We start from the raw sequence: 19,226 nt of genomic DNA on the forward strand, positions 1-19,226 counted from the left end.
GGCATATAATACGTGCTTTTCTACGCTAACATTTTGAACCCAAATATGAAAGGCGAATGCAAGATTTTCTAAGCTCAGCACGAACATTGCACGGGATTGAGCTTGTGAATAACAACACGATAATATTTACTATGCAGAAAATAAAACACTGGACTACCAGCCCACAAAGGCACGGCCGCATATCTCAGCGACTCCATGGTATCTCCTCCGCCCCCTTTTCTCCATCGTAACTAATCCTCGACACAATGTCGATCTAGATACCAGCCTGCTGCGCGAAACCCAGTCTAGGACCAGAGCTACCCATCTCGTGAACAATGTACTTGCTCTTAAGGAAGATGTCACCGAAGATGCTGAAGCCAATGCCATCATCAGTCTGGATACCACCGAAGCAAGCACCAGTACCATCATCAAGAGGGGCGTAGTTGACGTATTTACCGGGGACAGTCTGCTTAACGCCACCAACGGTGATGGAGAAATCAGGGGGGGTAGCCGAGCAGGGGAAGATGTAACCGCCCTGGGTAGCATCGTTCTTGGCTCCGCTGACCTTAGCGTAGTAGGCCTTGACGATGGCGGGGTCAGTGTAGATGAGGGTTGTGCCGGTGTCGAGGATACCGGAGACGGTCTTGGTGGTGGTGGTGGTACCGACGCTGTAGGCGGAGGCGCTGAAGCCCCAGAAACCTTGGGAGTCGTCCGCGTTGATGTAGGTGATGGGGCCGGTGTACTTGCTCTTGTCAATGTAGCCGAAGTCGTAGGTGCCGGCGGCGTGGTACTTGAGTTGGACGGCGAAGAGAGGCGACGCGAGCTGCGACTTGACGGTGTCGAAGAAGGTCTTCTGTTGCTGGGGTTGCACCGTGTTGATGGTGGACATGGCCAGGCCGAGCAGACCGTCCGTGTCAGTGTCTTGCGAGAACTGCGCGGAGACGGAGGTGGCGGCCTCTACGGCTTGCGTCGTGGCTGTTACACCGCCGACGGTGACCTTGTCGGCGTAGACCTTACCGGAGGCACCAGAGCCATCGCCGTAGGAGATCTTCCAGGAGTAGCCGCTCTTTACTTTGGAGGCGTCGACTTTGTAGTAGTCGTGGCCGGCAGTCTGGGAGCTGGCTTGGAGAGACGAGAAGACCCACCTGTGGTTTATTAGATGTGGGTCTTAGATAAGGATAGGCACTTCGCCCCATCGTGACTTACAGGTCAGCGCTTCCGGTGTCGAAGTCAAGGTGAACAGTGGTGCTGCCAATGGTGACCGGGCTCAGGTATGCCGAGTCATATGCGTCATTGGGAGCGGCAGGCACTGATCCACTGGCAGCAGCAGCGGCGACAACAGTGTTGCTAGCCCTGTTCTGTGCAGCCTCAACGAGGCTTTGAGGAACAGCCTTGCCGTGCTTGCGGAGGGCCTTGATCTTCTGCTCGGGTCCGTTCTTCAGGTAGGTAGAGCGAGGAACTTGCTCGACCGAGAAAGAGTTTCCCTTGTCTGTAATCACGTGTTAGGTTGGAGCTTCTCATCGAGGCAGTGTTTGACATACGCAGAACAGGAGTGGCAGCGACAGTGCTAGCAAAAGCGAGCGCCGCCGTGAGGTGGGCGAAAGAAGGCATGATAACGATGGACTATCTGATACGGCAGAAGAGCGAGGGGTGAAAGGCCAGTGGTAGCTGAAGCCTATATGAGAGGCTTAAAGAGAAGACGAAGCCGGTACAGAAGCAATAGAGACGAGGAGATGCCTTGGCTTTATACCAAGCAATGCCAACAAAGCGCGGCATAAAGTCTTGTCCATGACGATGATGTGCTCGTTACCCTGTTCGATCTGTCTACGCCGCCCTCTATTGGCATCGTAGGCGTAGTATAGGATCATAGTGGGGTAAACGATCAACATTGAAATTAGATCCCGCAACCACTCATGGTAACGAGTCCTATCTTGGCAGGTCGATCATGCTCGCGAAGCGGTGGCGCCGCGTTTCATACATTTACCTGCTACATTGAGACTTGGCGTCGGTCACGCAAGTGCATGCGGAGCCGGGCGTTGGCAGATGGGCGCCTGGGATAGGCGATGGCCCTGGTAGATCGGACATTGCGACTGAAGTAACCATCTTGCGCAAGTGTAGGACCGAATGCGTGGCGGCGTGTCCGTAGTACTACATTGTGTAATTGCAGGCTGTGAGGCCGCAGGCGTAGCAACGGCGGGACCGAGGTATGTTTCGATTCTCGTGGCGAGTTAATAGTCCTGTACCGAAACTTGATGGCTATTGGTGACAGTTGGAATGAAAGTTGCCATAGTATAGCGTCCCTTGTTCGCTAAGGGGCGGGTTAGTGCTTCCCCAGTGTTGTGTAGTGCGTGTGCCTGCCAGTCAAGCTTCGAAGCGCGCTACCAAGCATGCCACTTTCACACTTGGCGCTATCATGCTGCAGGGAGCGGAACAGCCACAGCCACAGCCGTTTGAAACACGGCTGGGAGATGTGTTGGTCATGCAATCGTGGGCATCCGTCAATGTCGTCAACATGTGTCCATGCTCCAACACCGTGGCTGCATGGCTATTGTTCGCCTCGTGACATATGCTTTGGTATCGATAGTCACATGCAAACGTGCCGTAGTACCACGGATAGCTCGCGATCAGCAGGCCAACTGCCGGCGAACAGCGCAGTCACATCTGCCCTTCCGCCCGATCGCAAGACTCCAGAAACTCGCCGAGTCGTCCAGCCGATCGGTAGCTGTTAACGCATGATTAATTAACATGGCATCTTAGCAAACAACGCGATAAGAGCGGCGGCGGACTGCATTAGGTAGGTGGCGATGGTGGTGTGGTTGAAGGGCGGGCGTCTGCAGACGGCACCTGGAGAGGTTGAATGTTGGCCCGGCCCTAGTGGACCTTCCCGCCTGGCCTAACTAACCCTTTCATGTCGCAAAGACACGGCCCACAACCAATCATACTCATGGGGCACTTTTGTCCACACAAATCGCGAATCTCGAGCTCGGCCAATTGCGCATCACAAGGCCGCTTGCGCTTCCAACCTGCCAATTCAGGACGTGATCCGCAACATTCCAAGCACACTACACCGCGGAGGAGGATGGTATCAAGCACCATCAAGCTTGGTCACGCATGCCGAGGAGAATGCTTAGCCCTCCACTTTGCGAGTTGGCGCTCCCCCAGGCTGGATTGCGGAATGTTGTTCATGCCCTATCAACGTTGGATATACACTGTTATACCGATAGTCGCATGCTTAAGGTTTCTTTTCACCTGCCAATTGCGACGCAAACTCATCGCTGGCGTACTGTCACTCCACGCCATCTGTCGATCGTGAAGGATGGTATCAAGCAAAGCCAAGCTGCTTGAGGAAGCTTGGTACACGCAGGCACAGAAATTCTCCGATACTAGCTGTGGATTGGGTATCTGGAAAAGAGCAAAAGTTGCAGCTAGCTTATCTTTGAAGCAAACTTGCCTGCGGTCAACAACAGGCGTATTTCGCCGCAGATCAAGACCAAGCCTCCATCAGTGTCAAAGGCGCATCCCTCTCTTTGCGACTCTATTCTGCCTCGGCGTTGCCGGTGGAAGCACTTTAGGAGGCGGCTGAAAATGGCACTGGATACACCAAAGAATGCCTGGCAAACATGAGGCCTCCACCTCTTCCTCTTCGCCTCACCACCCAGCTGTGGCCTAGCTTCGAGCAACTTGTTGCGGTCAACAACATGAAACCGCCATAGATTCTATTCTGCCTCGGCGTTACCGGTAACAGCGCTCTCCAGCTGCTTGAGCGCCGCGCGATACGCCTTCTTCCTCCCCTCCGCCGTCACAGTACTCTCCTTCCATTCCATGCGCTTCACCTTCTTATTCCCCCTCTTGATACTATCCCCCTTAGCCACCTGCTTCAAAAACCACGCTGCCTCCGTCTTCGTAAACATCGTCCACGCCTCTCCAGGCTTACCCGCACGCGCTGTCCGGCCCACACGGTGCACATAACTAGTAATACTGGTAGGCAGATCGTAGTTGATAACGTGAGTAATATCGGGGATATCCAAACCGCGGGACGCTGCGTCAGATGCGATAAGGATTTTGGTGGCGCCAGAACTGAAGGATTTGAGGAGTTTGCGGGAGGCGTCTGCGGTTAGGGCGCGGGTCATGGTTTTTATGTGAGTTTTGAATAGGGGCATGAGGGCGCTGAGGAGATGCGATAGACGAGATGCGCTTTCTGTGCTTTTGGTGAAGATAAGGACGCGGCCGGTTTGCTGGGATATGATTGCGCGGCTTTCCGAATCAGACGAAGAGTCGCTGTCTGAGGATGAGTCTGAGTCTGAAGAGTCCGAAGAGTCTGAGGAAGACTTCGACAATTCCAGTGTACCCGGGTAAACGTAGTTGAGCAGTACGTATAGCAGGTGCAATGGTTTGTTCAAACCATCGCCTACATGTACTGCAAACTCCTCCAGCGTAGACGGCAGCTCGAACACATTCTCTTCTGTCTCCAATGGTTGAAGTTCCGTAGTCTCGTCCTGCACGACAACCAGTTTCGGTCGCTTCAGCTTGAGTGTGCCTAGCTTTGTAAGGTCCTTTTCCATTGTCGCGGAAAGGACGACCTTGGTAAGTTGCCTTCGAGCAGGTAACGCCATGGACCAGATGGAGTTGGCGTCGCGCTCGCGCTTTCGTATCCGCTCTTGGGCGTTCATGAAGTCAACGGGAGTCTCACCGTGGAGGGCGTCCATGAGCACGGTTGCCCAGCCCTGAAAATTTTGATTCAAGAGCTGGTCAGCCTCGTCGATGACGAGCCAGCGCACACTGTTCAGCAGGAAACCTGTCGTGTGCTCGATGTGCTCAACCAATCGACCCGGAGTGCAGATGAGAATATCCACGCCCGAATCATATTGTGGAACGTGATCAAGAGGCATGGCTCTCAAGTCATCGTACAAACCTCCTCGCTCCATGAAGCCTCTCTGATATTGTCGAGAAGCCTTCTCCTGCAGCTCCTGTGCTCTCCTTGGGTCGTATTGCGGTCGCATCTTGACGAGCTGCTTCTGCTCCGTCGCAAACGCGACATTGCCCAACGCTGTTCCCACTTTGACCTTCGTTCCAGCACACAGCTCCTCGGCGACTTGCAGGGCTTGGTTGACGAGCTGTCGACTTGGTACTACGACGATGGCGGATAGGACGGGTACGGCGCGGTCTTTGAGTGCTTCGATGATGGGAAGGAGATATGCCAGCGTCTTTCCGGAGCCAGTCTTTGCCGACACACATATATCGCCCAAGTGTTGGTCATAACCAGGATGTAGCAGAGGTAGCAATGCTGTCTGTACAGCTAAAGCGTCCTTGAAGCCTTGTTTTTCCAGCTTCTTGACATACTGAGGATCTACACCCAGTTCGGCAAACGGGACTGTCTTGGACGCTTCAACGGTGGTAGGCTGGGCGAGCCATGTAGGAAGGGTGGAGAAGGTCGGTTCGTAGACGGGCTCGGGAATTGGTGCAGGTTGCGGCATAGGTTCGAGGTCATGAAGCTCTCCCTCCTCTTGTGGTTCCTTCGCAGGTTCCTCCTCAGCATTTTGACTCTTGGCTTCAGCTAGCTTCGCAGCCTTCTCGAATTTGGAGAAGACATTCTTATGCTTCTTCGAAATCTCATCCTCCTCCTCTTTGGCGGCTTCGGCTTCGCGCTTCCTCTTTTTCGGCTTCTTAATAGTCTTTGTGGCCTCCAATACCGGGCTAGCTTCTACATGCCCCGGACTTGAGGCAGCGACCTCTTCATTCGTAGCAATGATAGGGCTGGAAGCCTTTGCGACAGCGCGCGCGGGAGGAGGTGAAGGTTGCTTCTTGACGGCAGCCGCGGGCGGCACATAACGTCTTTGAAACATGATATAAAGGATCCTGCGCAATTTTCGAGTCGCAACAGCTCAAAGTGAAGCTTGAGGGGATTGCGATAGTTTGCGACGACAGGATGGTGAGTTTAGAAAATCTATGGACCCTGGAAATTTAGTCGGAGTTCCAGCCACGCCAAACGCCGACGGTGACGCGCCGAGGCCCTGGGTTCGCGACGACGCAGGTGCTCTCCCCGCCAGATACACCCACGAATGGTACCTTTCAATTGCGCCCAAGCTTGAGCGCGATGCATCCTTCTGAGCAGACTCGAGGTGTCAGTCCTCACAATTCGCCATCATGCCGTACAACATTGCCATGGTCAGCGACAACTTCTACCCTCAACCCGGTATGTACCTAGCCGTGTCTTGACTCGGCGCAGTACTCATCAATCATAGGAGGAGTCGAGAGTCATATGTATCAACTGTCCAGCGTAGGTGCCCTTCACTGAGCCCCACTGTGTCCACCTCTAACACCCCCAGAAACTAATCGACCGCGGCCACAAAGTAATCGTCATAACACACGCCTACGCCGGCCGGACTGGCGTTCGCTACCTGACCAACGGTCTAAAAGTCTACTATGTTCCCTTCTGGGTCATATACCGCGAGACCACCTTCCCTACCGTATTCTCCTTCTTCCCTATATTCCGAAACATCGTCATCCGAGAAAACATCGGCATCGTACACGGTCATGCCAGTCTCAGTAGTCTGTGCCACGAGGCAATCTTGCATGCAAGGACTATGGGGCTGAGGACGGTTTTCACGGATCACAGTCTCTTTGGATTTGCGGATGCGGGAAGTATACTTACGAACAAGCTTCTCAAATTCACCTTGAGCGATGTGGATCATGTTATTTGTGTCAGTCATACTTGGTTGGTCCTCGCTGGTATTCTCTAGGGCTGGCAGCTGCTAAAAAACATCAGCAAAGAGAACACCGTCCTCCGAGCCTCGCTAGACCCCCTCATGGTGTCTGTCATACCCAACGCGGTCGTTGCGGAGAACTTCCGTCCTCTTTCCCACGATTCGGTCGACTCTACGAATACAAAGAAGGCGCCTGGTCCACGACAGCCAATGGGTCCGGATGAGATTATCACTGTCATCGTCATTCAACGGCTGTACTACAACAAGGGCACCGACCTGCTAGTCGCTGCTATACCCCACATCGTTGCTGCGAACCCAAATGTACGCTTCATCATCGCTGGCAACGGACCAAAAGCCATCGATCTTGAACAAATGATTGAGCGAAATGTCCTGCAAGACAAGGTTCTTATGATCGGTCCAGTCCGTCATGAAGAGGTCAGAGATGTCATGGTACGGGGGCATATCTACCTGTGCCCTTCGTTGACAGAAGCATTCGGAACCGTCATTGTGGAAGCTGCATCCTGTGGGCTCTACGTTGTTGCAACTCGAGTGGGAGGTATTCCCGAAGTGCTACCGACACACATGGTAGAATTCGCAGCACCCGAAGAAGACGATCTAGTCGTAGCAACAGGCCGTGCCATCGCTAAGTTGCGCGCTGGAAAAGTCAGGACCGAGCTTTTCCATAACCAGGTAAAGCAGATGTACTCTTGGACCGACATCGCGCAGCGAACAGAGAGGGTGTACGACGGCATTAGCGGCGTAACCAGTCACAGCGAGTTCTACCAAGGTGCAGGAGCAGCTGGCGCATGGAGTGCCACGCGTGGTCGCGCAGGCGTGCAGAGCTTCGCTCTCATCGAGCGGCTGAAGAGGTATTTCGGTTGCGGCATCTGGGCAGGCAAGCTCTTCTGCATCTGTGTCGTCGTCGACTACCTTATCTACCTCGTTCTGGAAATCTTCGCACCCAGGTCACGCATCGATATATGCTATGATTGGCCTAAGAAGGTCATGCAAGCAAAAGGAGAAGTCAACAAGCTGCTCGTACCCGACATCGACCCTGAGAAAGGAACACTGCTGCGGAAAAGAAGCTCGAGGCATCGAAAGCCGAAGAGGGCGGAACCGGAGGATAGTTGAGACACAGCGCTAAAACATCACCGCAGAAGAGCTAGATCATGACTCGCAAACGGCTTTTGTGATTTGAATATTACGATTACTGTTCGCCCAACTATGAGCATGACAGAGAATCGCGGAGAATGGTATATGCTAACTACTAACTGAAGCCCGTATCCAGATAGGCTTACTATGCTCTGCCGGAACGCTGAACCGGTACTCCCCCATCCCGTGCCCCCAACGCCGATGAAAATGCTTTATACAAGGAGAAGGAAAAGAAAAACGGAAGAAAAGATCAACAAACAACAGCTAAGCCGCCATGACTTAAGCGTAAAACCAGTACTGCGCGCTGTACTCAACAGTAAAACTGCCCTCAATACCACCGCAGTCCTTAGGCGCCATACCACCAGCAGTGTGTATCCGGTAAACCTCGTTGTACGCCCAAGGTGCCGCGCCCTCAGCCGTAACTGTAGCGTTCAACTTCAACCACGGGACACTACCAAGACCGTTAGATCCCTTGTTCGCAGTCTCAGGCGCAGCGCTCTTAGCATTGACCGCGCACTCCACACGACCGAAGTTGTTCTTATCAGTCTCGAGCATAAAGAGAGGGACGCCCGCGGCGGTGAACTGGTGGTGGCCTGAGAGACGCTGGTCTGCCTCCGCGGACTTGGGGATCGCATAGTTGAGTGCGAGGTCGGTGACTTGGCCGAGGATGTTCACGTTGAGGCGGGCGGCGTCGCAAGTGGCGTTGAAGAGCGTGGCGATGGCACCGGTGGCTTTAGGGATGTCCGAGGCGGAGGACGAGGCGCACGTGTAGTTTTGGGTGCCGCGGCCGATGGCGATGTGCCGGAGGGAGGTGCCTTTGGCTGGGGCAGCGAGGGGGGTGGGTGCTGGGGAGGGTTAGTTGATGTTGTTCTTGTGGGGGGTTGGGAGGGAACATACCAGCAGGGAGGGCAACGTTGGATAGATCACATAGTGAGTCTGTCTTCAACAACTCCTTGTAGACAACCGCAGGGATGTCTCGCCTCGGGATCAAAGCTGCTATCGAGTCGACAGTCTGGCTAGGAGCGGCGAAGATGGTGGCAGGTGCCAGGGCCAAGACGAGGCTGAGGGTGTTGGTGAAGATCATGTTTGAGGTTGTCGACTTATTGGAGTATCTTGGATGGTGATGTAGATTGCCGAATCGAAGTCGAGATTGTCTTGTGTAATGTTCGAATAGAGTGCGACCGCCTCGATGTTTATAGCAGGAAACAAATTCCAAGAATGTACAAGTAAGCCTTGCCGCCGGTATTTTCAGATGCCGGTATGGGGTTGGTCTTTGAATAGAATGTGTATCTCGGTAAGGTGGCTATTGTAAGACCTTGATCCTTCGGAAGCGATGAGATCCGTGAGATGGTGTAAGAAACGGTCCAAGCGAAATGAAACAAACGTCCAGAATAACTGTTCAAGGAAATAAACCCCAAAGGAAAGCGCGCGACGGAAGCGGGTCTCTTGTAGAGGTAGGTGAGATGTTGTTGTGTTGTGTTGGTGAGGTGGATGTGGAAACCGTCAACGAGGCCGTGTATGCCATGTTCCTATATACACAACATCCGTCGCGCTACTCGCACACGACAGTACGAAACGAACCAGTTTTCTCTGCCAGCGCCTAAGTGCCCGCTCCACACAGAAACCTACTTTGCGCGAAGCCGAGCAACCGTTACCGCCGTGTCCCACTCGCCCTTCCAGCCACTACTTTGTCCGCTAATGCAGAGGGAAAAGACCCCAAATATAGCTGGCGGGGGTGTGATAGGCTCACAGCGTTCGAAACGAGATGGGCAGCAGGTAGGTGCGTTGTGGTTCGCTGTTCTGCCGAGCGCGCCTGGGGGTATACTGGACGGCCGCTAGGCGGGTTTGGGGGTTGGCGTAAACGCCCGTGGGGATCGGCTGGCGAGATGGCTATTTTGAGGATTGGACGGGAGGGGGTTGGGATGAGGGAGTGGGTTAAGGTGCTGATGCGAGATGGGGATGGGAGATCTGTGATCTACGGAGGGTTCCTTGATGATGTGCTGATGGAGAGGTTTGGAGTTGGGGCTGTGTTGTGGGTGTGAGTATAGATAGTTGATGATGCTTCCTGGTGGTGTTGAAGGTAAGACGGATGTCGCCCGCTCCTCCTGCACAGGTGAATAAACCTCAGCAAACATCTCGCCAGCGCCAGCAAGACTCAATTCCACGAAGTTGGAAATAGCACGCGATCAGAACTACCTACCAACTACAGTGCAGCGCAAAATCAAGAATCGAACCACCACAATCAAGTTGGACACAGCAACCGCCCTCTCCACACCCAGTCCTTCCACTTCCCTTCCCTCCTTCCCATTTCTTTCTACCCTCCGCTACCCGCAGAGCCGCCCGTCCTACACCTGGGCACGCAATCATCAGCTGGCAAGTTACAAGGCTAGTACAAGCTACCGTCCCACTACCCGTTGTCGCAAATACCCACATGCACACTCCCGCACCCGCCAAACCAGATGTAGAAGGTACAAATACCGCAAATACACTCGCATCCACAAAAAAGACTATTAATATACTCTGCATGCAGCAACGGGAAGGTGAAAGAAATGACAGCTAATATACCTCATCCGGTACACGCAGGGTTCTGCCCCGCGCTAGCCAATCAGAGTATGGAAGACAGCTGGACAGGGATATAGCGCCAGATTCTCGAACGATGTTTCGGCGCTTCGCTATTGGCAGCCAACGGCCGCTGAACAGGTCTCTGGGATGGGGTTTTCCTACCTGGCCTGTCTGCTGTCGACCCGCTGGCTAGCTGCGTTGTATTTGGCTCGCTGGCTACTGGCTAGGGATACCAATGTCGTGCAGAATTAACAGGGAATCTTGTTTGACGTTCCGCTCTTGCATGGCGTGTTTTCCCGGTTTCCCGTCCTCAGATCACGTTCGTTGGATGAGGATGCTCGAGAGCGATTGTCCTGCTGTCCCTAGAAGGGATCAAGGAATCAAGATGGAAGGATGATGAAGGGATGGCGTGTCGCCATACCCATTCTCTGATGACCATTCAGATGGCCTGAGGGCAGTACGCTCCCTGCTATACATAACCGCGACACGTCCTTCGCGCTTGCGAATGGTTTGCCACTTTTGCGTTCCAAGGTTGTGTGGTTCGCTCTTCTGCTGTTACTCCAATGTTCAGTGGCTGATCAAGTCACAAGATAAGGACGAAGAAACCATTCACATGTATGGACACAGCTTTCCGAGATGATTCGTTGCGCTCGGGTAGCATCTGCCAGCCGCCGGGTAGTCGTGATACCGATGCGCTGCGATATCAGTATGGGTATACGACAGTGGTATTGACATGTGGTAGGCTCCAGGGTGGCATGTCGAATGTGTGCTAATCGTGGTGTGCCGCGGATTGTCATGTGTATACGCTGTACTCATTCCGCCTTCCTTGTGGGGCCTAGCAGCAGACTGTTTGGAGAATGGCCGACAGGGTATCTTTCACTGTCACGAGAGATTGTCACTGTAAATCATGCTACAAATAATGGGAAGACGAAAGAGGGATCTCAGTTCCATGAAAAGGTACCAGTGCATGTAGATAGACCCAAATCCCCACAATGATCGTTGATCGTCAATACGTTTGGCATCCATGAAAGACTTATAGTACATGATAAGCTCAGTATTGTCGTTGATACATGGATGGGATAATTGGAATTGGCGGCATGGATATCATTGTATTATGCATCAAGGATTCAAGGATACCCAAATTATTGATCAATGATGTAGTAATATCCATGCCGCCAGTTCCAACCCCCCATGGCGTATACCACAAGATAGCACCTCGCACAAACCCAATCCCTATCCTAATAATACACCCCATCCCTGACCCCCCTCAACTAGTCCCCTCATCCTCATTATGCCAAACGCCCGGATCCTCCGGCCCAGGAACCGGTCCACCAGGCACAGTTGGGCCCGCCACAACCGCCGCCCCAGCGCCCGCCTCAAAGCTAAACAAGAAATAAAACACCATAAAATGCAGCGCGAGAAGGTATCCCGCAAAGATATTCCGACTCGTCCTAGTCTGAAGAACAAATTTAGTAACGCGCAGAACCATGCGTTCAAAGAGGTGCATGCGCTTCATTGCGCGTGCGCTCTCGCGGCCCCGGAAAGCCGCAAAGGGACTGAGGTTTGACTCGTAGGCTGAACGGTATTTTGTGTCGACTGTTGAACCTGTGCCTCCGGAGTCGATGTTGATGGCCGAAGGATTGGGGTTTGTAGCGTAGCTCGACGCACTGGAGGCAGGGCCTCTGTTGACTGCGTTGTAACTACTCACGTATCTTGTCTTTTCGTAGAGGTCTAGGTTGTCTTTTTGTAGGGCGCCTATTTCGCTTCGGAGGGAGGAGACGGTTTGGTACGACTTTTGCAGTTCGGCTTCGAGCTCCGAGTTGCGCTTCTTGAAGCGGTCGCGTTGCGCTGTTATCATGGGGAGGATGCCGGATCCGCCGCCCATAGGTTCACCACCACCTCCGGCGCGCAGAGAGGCTAGTGTAGGTGCTTGCGACGAATTGTCGAAGCCGGAGATGATGGAGGAGGTGGGTGATGAGCGGCCTCTTCGTCCTCCGCCGAAGGAAGATTGCGGGTAGCGCGATACGTAGGTTCCTGCGACGGACATGCCCGATGGGTCGAAGGCATTGGTGGCTTCTTGTTGGACTTTCTCTAGATCGGCTTCTAGTGTCTCGTTGAGTTGGCGTGACTTTTCTAGGTCCATGTTTGTGTTTGAGAGCTCTTCTTGTAGAGCTTCTAACCTGCTCTGCAGGTCTTGGTGAGAAACGCGCATGACTGTGAGCTCGTTGCTGAGCTTCTTGTTGCGAGCAAGCAGGAGCTGTTCCAGTGTTTCGCCTTTGCCTTTGCTGGATGTGCTGTTTTGTGAGAGGGCAATCTCGGTGGCTTCGTCGTCATCGTCACCTGTTGCGAACTCGATTGACTATCGCAAGTTAGCATAGAATCAACAACACCGTTCGAGGAGCCTACCTTCAACACTTCCAACTCCTGCTTCACATTTTCGTAGTCGCCCCATTTCTGCACCTTCTCGCGAAGAGCTTCCTTCTCACTCCTCAGCGACTTGATCTCCCGCTCTAAGCTTCTTGTTTCTGTCTCGAGTCGTGTTCGTTCGGAATCCTTTTCGAAGCGCGCATTCTCCAGCTTTCGTAGGAGTGACGAGTTCTCGGATCGCAATCGCAGGAAGGCAGGATCGTCTTCAACTGCAACCTGTTGTGCTGGTGCAGATGCAGACTGGGCCAACTCGAGGCGTAGCTGCTCGTTCCGTGCTGTGATCTCTGCCAATCGGTGGCTTGTTCGCTCGAGCTCTGAGCTGACAATCTCAAGCTCCGCCGCAGTAGCACCGCGACCGCCTTCTTCTTCAGACGCTTCTCCCTGACCGAGTCGCTGTGAGACTTCATAGCTGGCCTTGAGCTCCTTCAACAGTCGGTCCTGGTTTTCGACCTTCTCTTCTAGACTCTTCTCCTTTGACTCCCAGTTGTCCTGCTTCTCGTTCAGCACAGCTGACCATGACGCTTCCACGTCCTTGATCTTGCTGTCTCGGCTATCCTCGAGGGCTTTTCGTGCCGTCCGCTCCTCCTCCAACTTCTTGTCTGAATCGTCGAGTTGTGTGGTAAGTTTGGCTACCGTCTTCTGTAGGCGCTCGTTCTCAGACGTGAGTTTTGGCACAAGTTCTTCGGATGTCACAAGCGAGTCGACGGAGGCTTCGAGGAGAGGATACGGGTCGGGTGCTTCAGAGAGCGGCGAGTAGACTTGGAAGAAGGCAGCCTGTACCGTCTTGGACTGGTTGGATATAAGATCAATGAAGTTCTGGTATGCTGCGAATCTGGCTTAGTAAAGCTCATTCAGCTGCGCAAGTAGAGGCTTACACTTCAAAAGGCCTTTGATGTCGCTGAGCTTGCTTGCATCGTCGAGTTTCCGAAAGTCCTTGGTCTTCTGCGCGAGGTCCTTTCTCTGCGTAAGAGTGTCTCTTTGGTGTGCGACAATATCCGAGGCTACAGTGTCGAGCTGCGGAATGAGAGTGGTGAGGTCGATGTCTGGCGCACTGTTAGCCTAGTCCTGTAAGATGCATCGTGGACATTCGCACTTCTCCATGCGCCGATCGCCTTTTGAAACTTGTTGCCCTCTTCCTGTTCTTCCTCTGCGACGGGCTCCTGCCTCTCGGCATTAGGTGGAGTCTCGACTCTCTCATCCATGTCTACTCCGCCCTCCATCGTTGCGCTTCAGTCTGTATCGATGTCTGCAAGGGAGAGAGACGTGTAATTGAAATCCGAAAGTACTGCGATGTCTCGCGCCCTTGCCGTAGTCTACCCCGAGAAGCCTTCACGGCGCGTTGTGAATCATGGAATGGAGTTGGTTACGTATGCACCCAGCTTGCCGTGAAACCGCGGGAGGTGCGGCGTTGGGCGGCCCTAATTGGTGGACTGCCGCCATGATAGCTCACCAGGCACCACGAGCGCAGGTCCAACACCCACCATGCGCGCCTCTTACACTTCGCTGCGATAGCCTGCCATGGCGCGTGTGATGGTTGAGAACAATGGCAGAAGCACCTTCCCAACCGCCCGCGACACGGCGACCGCCCCCGCAAGACGGTCCCTACATCCTCCGCAAGCTCGTCGCAAACCTCCCGCTGTCCGCTGATGGCCCATCTACTGACGTGCGCATCACATGTGTAGAAGTGTGGAACGGCAACCTCTATGTTGGCACCTCCGCTGCCGAGATAATCCACTTCGTCCTCCTACCGCCCGAGACCGACGATCCCTCCGAAGAGCCCACGGCCATCATCGCCTCGCGACTAGAACCGCCCCATAACGACAGCAATGGGCCTGGTGTGCAGCAGATCCTCCTGCTCCCCAAGATCAGCAAGGCCTGCGTGCTGTGCAACAACACCCTCTCCATATACTCGCTACCCGAGCTGAGCCCAGACTCGACCTTCAAGCCGATAGGATGTCTGTGGGTTGGAGGTGTCGACTTGAACGAGGATATTGAGGGTTCTGCTGAGGATGGCGTGGTAGTCGTCATCGGCCTTAAGAAGCGCTTGCGACTGGTGCAGATATCCGAGAACTCTCCTCCGAAAGCAATTAAGGCGATCGAATATGGAGGCTGTCTGGTCTCTGTCCGCCGAGACACGTTCTCATGCGCTGCTGATGCGCATTCATATGCCCTGTTGGACGTTGTACATCAGCAGAAGATAGGCCTGTTCCCAATCTCTTCCTTGGACCCAGACGCTGGTGACATAGGCGGAGCTGCCGAGCATCTGGCGACGGTGCCAAGTGCGCCCTCTAGGAGCGTTTCCTCCGCTTCTCAACATCCACAAGCTCTCGAGGAGCACCGTGGCCATTCTCGAAGTACGAGTTTGAACGTGCTTGGGCTGGGCGGTCCTTCAAGAACAGGAAGCCCACGGGCTCCGGCGCAACGCTATGGTTTCGACGTGCCACAATCCCTCTCTCGCGACATGTCACCAGCTCCCTCACGCTCGCCTGGTCGGGCGGCCTTGGGAGGAGAGCAGCCTGAAAGAGCATCTAGCCAGTCCCGAGGCGGCGCAACCTCACCCGATAAACCCCTACCACCAGCTCCAGCTGAAGGAGAGAGACCGCAACCTGAGGAGCCGCCGCTTCCACAACCACCGCTCTTCATCCCTTTGAGACCTCACGTCGCATCACCGAACCCGAACGAGTTCTTGTTGACAGTCGGCACTACACCTTCTGATCAAGGAGTCGGCATGTTCGTAAACCTCGATGGAGATATGTGCAGAGGTAGCATACAATTCAGTAGCTATCCTGACGCCATTGCTGTAGATGGCGCGGGCATAGACTTCTCGGCCTCTGTGGGTCAGGGCATGAACTCTGAGGAAGGTTACGTGCTGGCTGTTGTCCATCGAGAGGCGGAAGGTAGTATGACCTACGGTGTTGAGATTCAGCGATGGGATGTGGATCCCAGTGCTGGAGAAGTTGACAAACACTGGCTCAACTTCAGCCCACTTGGTCTGCCAGTTCAGACCAAAGGCTCACATATCTCGACGCCTATAGGTATGCGCACTGTAGTGCAGCCTTACGATCTTGTAATTCCGGAAGTAGGCGCGAAACTGACCGTCCGGAAATTGCAGCTTGCTTCATCCGAAGGAACAGTACGAGGAACTACTGAGGTTGAGAAGAAACAAACAAATGCCGATCGCGAATTTGCGGAGCGTCTATCCAAACTACAATCACAGACTGTCGTCTGGGCTGGAGACCAAATATGGTGGACAGTACGAAACCCGCTGGTGACCCGATTGGATTCACGGATCGAAGCGGCCCAGTATGCACTCATTGGAGATGCGACACGCATCCAGCCTGACAGAAGAAACATAGAATCGATCCTAGGCGATATCCGTGGACAAGAGCCGCGCAACGAGTCTGAATACCTTAGTCTCATATATATTCGTCAAAAGGCCTCGCTTATGCTCTTCATGGACGTGGTTCTACGTACCAAAACGAACATCATCATATTCGAAAATGAGAAGCGTATCACCGAACAAGCTCTCATCGAAGGTGAAATAGATCCTCGGGTTGTCCTGAGCCTAATGCCAATCCTCAATCAAGAAGTCGTCCAGGGCTCAGACGGCATTCAAATCTATGGCGGCATCACAATGCTGGTAGAGCACTTCTTGCAACAAAACGATCTCTCGACCATGCCAACGAATGTCAATGGTCCCTTTGGTGACAATCTGTTACATTTCGTAAAGCGGTACCTCCAATTTTGGAAGAAGCGGAAAGGGATGGCAAGTGTAACAAATGACCCAACCGTGTTCAAGACTGTTGATGCAGCATTGCTTCACATCCTCCTACTGCTAGATCAAGGGAGTCCAAAGGGTACTTCCAGCCCTGGTGCTCACCGAGCAGAACTCTACGAACTGGTGGACAAAGAAGTGGAGTGCTTCGACCGTGCTGTTGAGTTATTGGAACAATTCAAGCGTCTCTTCTTGCTCAGTCGCTTGTATCAAGGCAACTGCAAGGCTTCCGTCAAGGCGTCACATGTGCTAGCGACCTGGAAACGAATCTTGGAAGGCGAGGAAGACAAGGGAGGCGAACTTATAGATGGCGAGCATAAGGTGCGCGACTACCTTCGGAAGATCCGCGATCAGGCTCTGGTGGAAGAATACGGCGCGTGGCTAGCAAATCGAAACCCCAAGCTCGGTGTGCAGGTATTCGCGGACGATCAGAGCAGAGTCAAATTTGATCCTACTCGAGCAGTCGCTTTGCTGAGAGACAAGGCGCCAGGCGCCGTCAAAGAGTACCTAGAGTATCTTGTCTTTGGCCAGAAAAAGGTATGCCCCTCAGCACAGACTTACTCGCTTTACTAACACCAGCCCCAGCACCCAGAGTACGTAAACGAACTAATCGCATTCTACCTCTCAACCGTCATCACCGAGCTCGAAAGCACCCCCTCATCCCGCGCCACCCTGTCCCAAAGCTATGAAACCTACCGCATCCTCGAACCCCCCAAACCAACCTACTTCTCCTTCATAACCGACAACGCTCTCGACGCAGAATGGTGGCACGCCCGCATCCGTCTCCTCCAACTCCTCAGCGAAACCTCCTCCTACGACGTGCACACCGTTCTCTCCCGGCTGCAGCCTTACTCGCAAGAACTAGTCTCTGAAATGATTATCCTAAACGGGCGCCAGGAGCGTCATGAAGAAGCCCTCAAACTCCTCACGCACGGTTTGGGTGATTACAACACAGCGATAAGCTACTGCCTCTACGGCTACGCGTCGATCCACCGCCGCGCAACACCCGGCGCACCACCTGTGTCGCACAGCCAGATCCCCACGCGCGCTGAACAATCTCGCATGTTCGGCCATCTCCTCAGAGAATTCCTGCAGATAGGGGATTTGTCCCAGCGTGTGGAGCGCACGAGCGAACTCCTAGAGCGGTTTGGGGGGTGGCTTGATGTTGCGGATGTATTGGCTATTGTGCCGGATGAGTGGTCTGTTGATGTTTTCAGCGGGTTTTTGATACAGGCGTTGAGGAAACTTGTGAGGGACAAAGCCGAGAGCGATATTGTGAGAGCTTTGAGCGACGCTCAAAACAGCCAGACAAGCAACGAATTGGTGGAGAAGAGGGACGAATTAGGCGCTACATTTGAAAGGGTAGCTTAGTATTAGATTTCGTACACGTAATGAAGGCGTAAAACGGTTTGAATCATATGGCGAATTTGGCTAGCACAATAGATGGCATGATGTTTTGAACGATAAGTCGTGAGAGCCTACTCAACACTGGCTCGCGCCTGCTTCGCGATAGTCTTGGCATTCTCGCACCCGGAGGCACAAGCAACGCCGGAGCACAGCCACCAACGTCTCTCACTTCTCTTGCTTATCCAACTCAACTTCAATTCAATCCCATTACATACACGTCAATCAGAAGCACTCGGTAACAAGATGCAGCGCCGTATGGTGAGTGCCATCAATTTTTGCATCGTGTTCTCCGATTTGGCGCTAACAGTGGCAGCTCACCAAAGACGAAGAGGCCTCAGCCCAAAGTGAGGACCTGGAGGTGCGCCGCGAGGATCAAGAGAAGATCAACAAATTCAGTTCTCTGCATCAGAAAGAAGAGCTCCTAGAAGAAGAGCTGAGGGCAAAGATTGTACGATTCAACCCGCTGCCTCGATTTGCACTCCCTCTAACAGCAGCGCAGAAGGAGAAGGAAGACCTGGAGGAGATCTCAGGCGAACTCGAACTGGTTGATGAAGAGGAGAAAGTACCGTAAGTTCTTTGCGATGAGCTACGAATCGGCTTTTTGTCTTGGTATGGCCAGAGTATCAACAAGCTAATCGCAACCAACAGATACAAAGTCGGGGATTGCTTCGTCTCATTACCCCAACCGCAGGTCCTTGAGCTTCTGGGCTCATCAACAGAGACCATTGACAGTGAGGTAGAAGCTCTCAAGGCCAAGCTGGAGGGTATCCAAGAAGAGATGGGAGAGCTGAAGAAGGCGCTCTATGGCCGCTTTGGACGCAGCATCAACCTCGAGACGTAGGCAATGCATATGCTATAGACTTGCAGCATTGGTTCGTCGACGGGCACGCATGCAACAGCAATCGAAATGCAATGAAAGTTCCAGTTCGCAATCGCAATCGCATTCCGAGACGAGTCGAATTCCGAATCGGCGTTCATGAATTCCTAATGTATACCGTCGGACTACACTAACGCGCAGACCGAAGACCAGGTAGTCTGAGTCAAAGGCACAATCTTCTCCTCGCAAAACGAAAGAAGATAAAGAACGTGACGCGTTACAGGTTAATTATCAAGCAATGCACCGAGTTCCACTTGGAGAGCCGCGCATCGGTAAGTTTGCCGATGCACAACGACGTTTTGTTCCCGTCGGGCCTCGTAGGGCGCACGCAGCTAAACGGTAC

The 19,226-nt window shown here is 53.5% G+C and overlaps 7 protein-coding genes across 7 annotated transcripts; 3 read left to right on the plus strand and 4 right to left on the minus strand.

Moving 5' to 3' along the window:
• Window positions 1-253: 253 nt before the first annotated feature.
• Window positions 254-1,590, minus strand: BKA58DRAFT_414910 (aspartic protease PEP1; the record flags this gene model as incomplete). The annotated part of the gene is made up of 3 exons (XM_046172518.1): window positions 254-1,124; window positions 1,186-1,468; window positions 1,521-1,590. The coding sequence occupies 3 exons, from the start codon at window positions 1,588-1,590 to the stop codon at window positions 254-256; spliced, it is 1,224 nt and encodes a 407-aa protein (XP_046020514.1).
• Window positions 1,591-3,352: 1,762 nt separating this feature from the next.
• Window positions 3,353-5,899, minus strand: BKA58DRAFT_393968 (P-loop containing nucleoside triphosphate hydrolase protein). Its single transcript, XM_046171145.1, has one exon. The coding sequence runs from the start codon at window positions 5,820-5,822 to the stop codon at window positions 3,696-3,698; it is 2,127 nt and encodes a 708-aa protein (XP_046020515.1). The 5' UTR covers window positions 5,823-5,899; the 3' UTR covers window positions 3,353-3,695.
• A 224-nt stretch (window positions 5,900-6,123) lies between these two features.
• BKA58DRAFT_324987 (uncharacterized protein) lies at window positions 6,124-7,814 on the plus strand (the record flags this gene model as incomplete). Its single annotated transcript, XM_046167987.1, has 4 exons — window positions 6,124-6,172; window positions 6,222-6,256; window positions 6,306-6,694; window positions 6,746-7,814. The coding sequence occupies 4 exons, from the start codon at window positions 6,124-6,126 to the stop codon at window positions 7,812-7,814; spliced, it is 1,542 nt and encodes a 513-aa protein (XP_046020516.1).
• A 150-nt stretch (window positions 7,815-7,964) lies between these two features.
• BKA58DRAFT_57411 (uncharacterized protein) lies at window positions 7,965-9,122 on the minus strand. Its single transcript, XM_046175557.1, has 2 exons — window positions 8,733-9,122; window positions 7,965-8,680 (listed from the first exon to the last, which is right to left on the minus strand). The coding sequence occupies exons 1-2, from the start codon at window positions 8,917-8,919 to the stop codon at window positions 8,115-8,117; spliced, it is 753 nt and encodes a 250-aa protein (XP_046020517.1). The 5' UTR covers window positions 8,920-9,122; the 3' UTR covers window positions 7,965-8,114.
• A 2,406-nt stretch (window positions 9,123-11,528) lies between these two features.
• Window positions 11,529-14,220, minus strand: BKA58DRAFT_57482 (CASP C terminal-domain-containing protein). Its single transcript, XM_046175558.1, has 4 exons — window positions 13,918-14,220; window positions 13,700-13,867; window positions 12,804-13,648; window positions 11,529-12,756 (listed from the first exon to the last, which is right to left on the minus strand). Exons 1-4 carry the CDS (start codon window positions 14,042-14,044, stop codon window positions 11,665-11,667), a joined length of 2,232 nt encoding a protein of 743 aa, XP_046020518.1. The 5' UTR covers window positions 14,045-14,220; the 3' UTR covers window positions 11,529-11,664.
• Window positions 14,183-18,103, plus strand: BKA58DRAFT_393973 (uncharacterized protein). Its single transcript, XM_046171146.1, has 2 exons — window positions 14,183-17,136; window positions 17,185-18,103. The coding sequence occupies exons 1-2, from the start codon at window positions 14,368-14,370 to the stop codon at window positions 17,968-17,970; spliced, it is 3,555 nt and encodes a 1,184-aa protein (XP_046020519.1). The 5' UTR covers window positions 14,183-14,367; the 3' UTR covers window positions 17,971-18,103.
• Window positions 18,104-19,019, plus strand: BKA58DRAFT_393974 (Prefoldin subunit-domain-containing protein). Its single transcript, XM_046171147.1, has 4 exons — window positions 18,104-18,264; window positions 18,320-18,454; window positions 18,506-18,573; window positions 18,655-19,019. Exons 1-4 carry the CDS (start codon window positions 18,250-18,252, stop codon window positions 18,845-18,847), a joined length of 411 nt encoding a protein of 136 aa, XP_046020520.1. The 5' UTR covers window positions 18,104-18,249; the 3' UTR covers window positions 18,848-19,019.
• The last annotated feature ends 207 nt before the right edge of the window (window positions 19,020-19,226 follow it).

The sequence above is a fragment of the Alternaria rosae genome (assembly GCF_020736505.1).
Source record: "Alternaria rosae strain MPI-PUGE-AT-0040 chromosome Unknown BKA58scaffold_12, whole genome shotgun sequence".
Classification (NCBI taxonomy): domain Eukaryota; kingdom Fungi; phylum Ascomycota; class Dothideomycetes; order Pleosporales; family Pleosporaceae; genus Alternaria; species Alternaria rosae.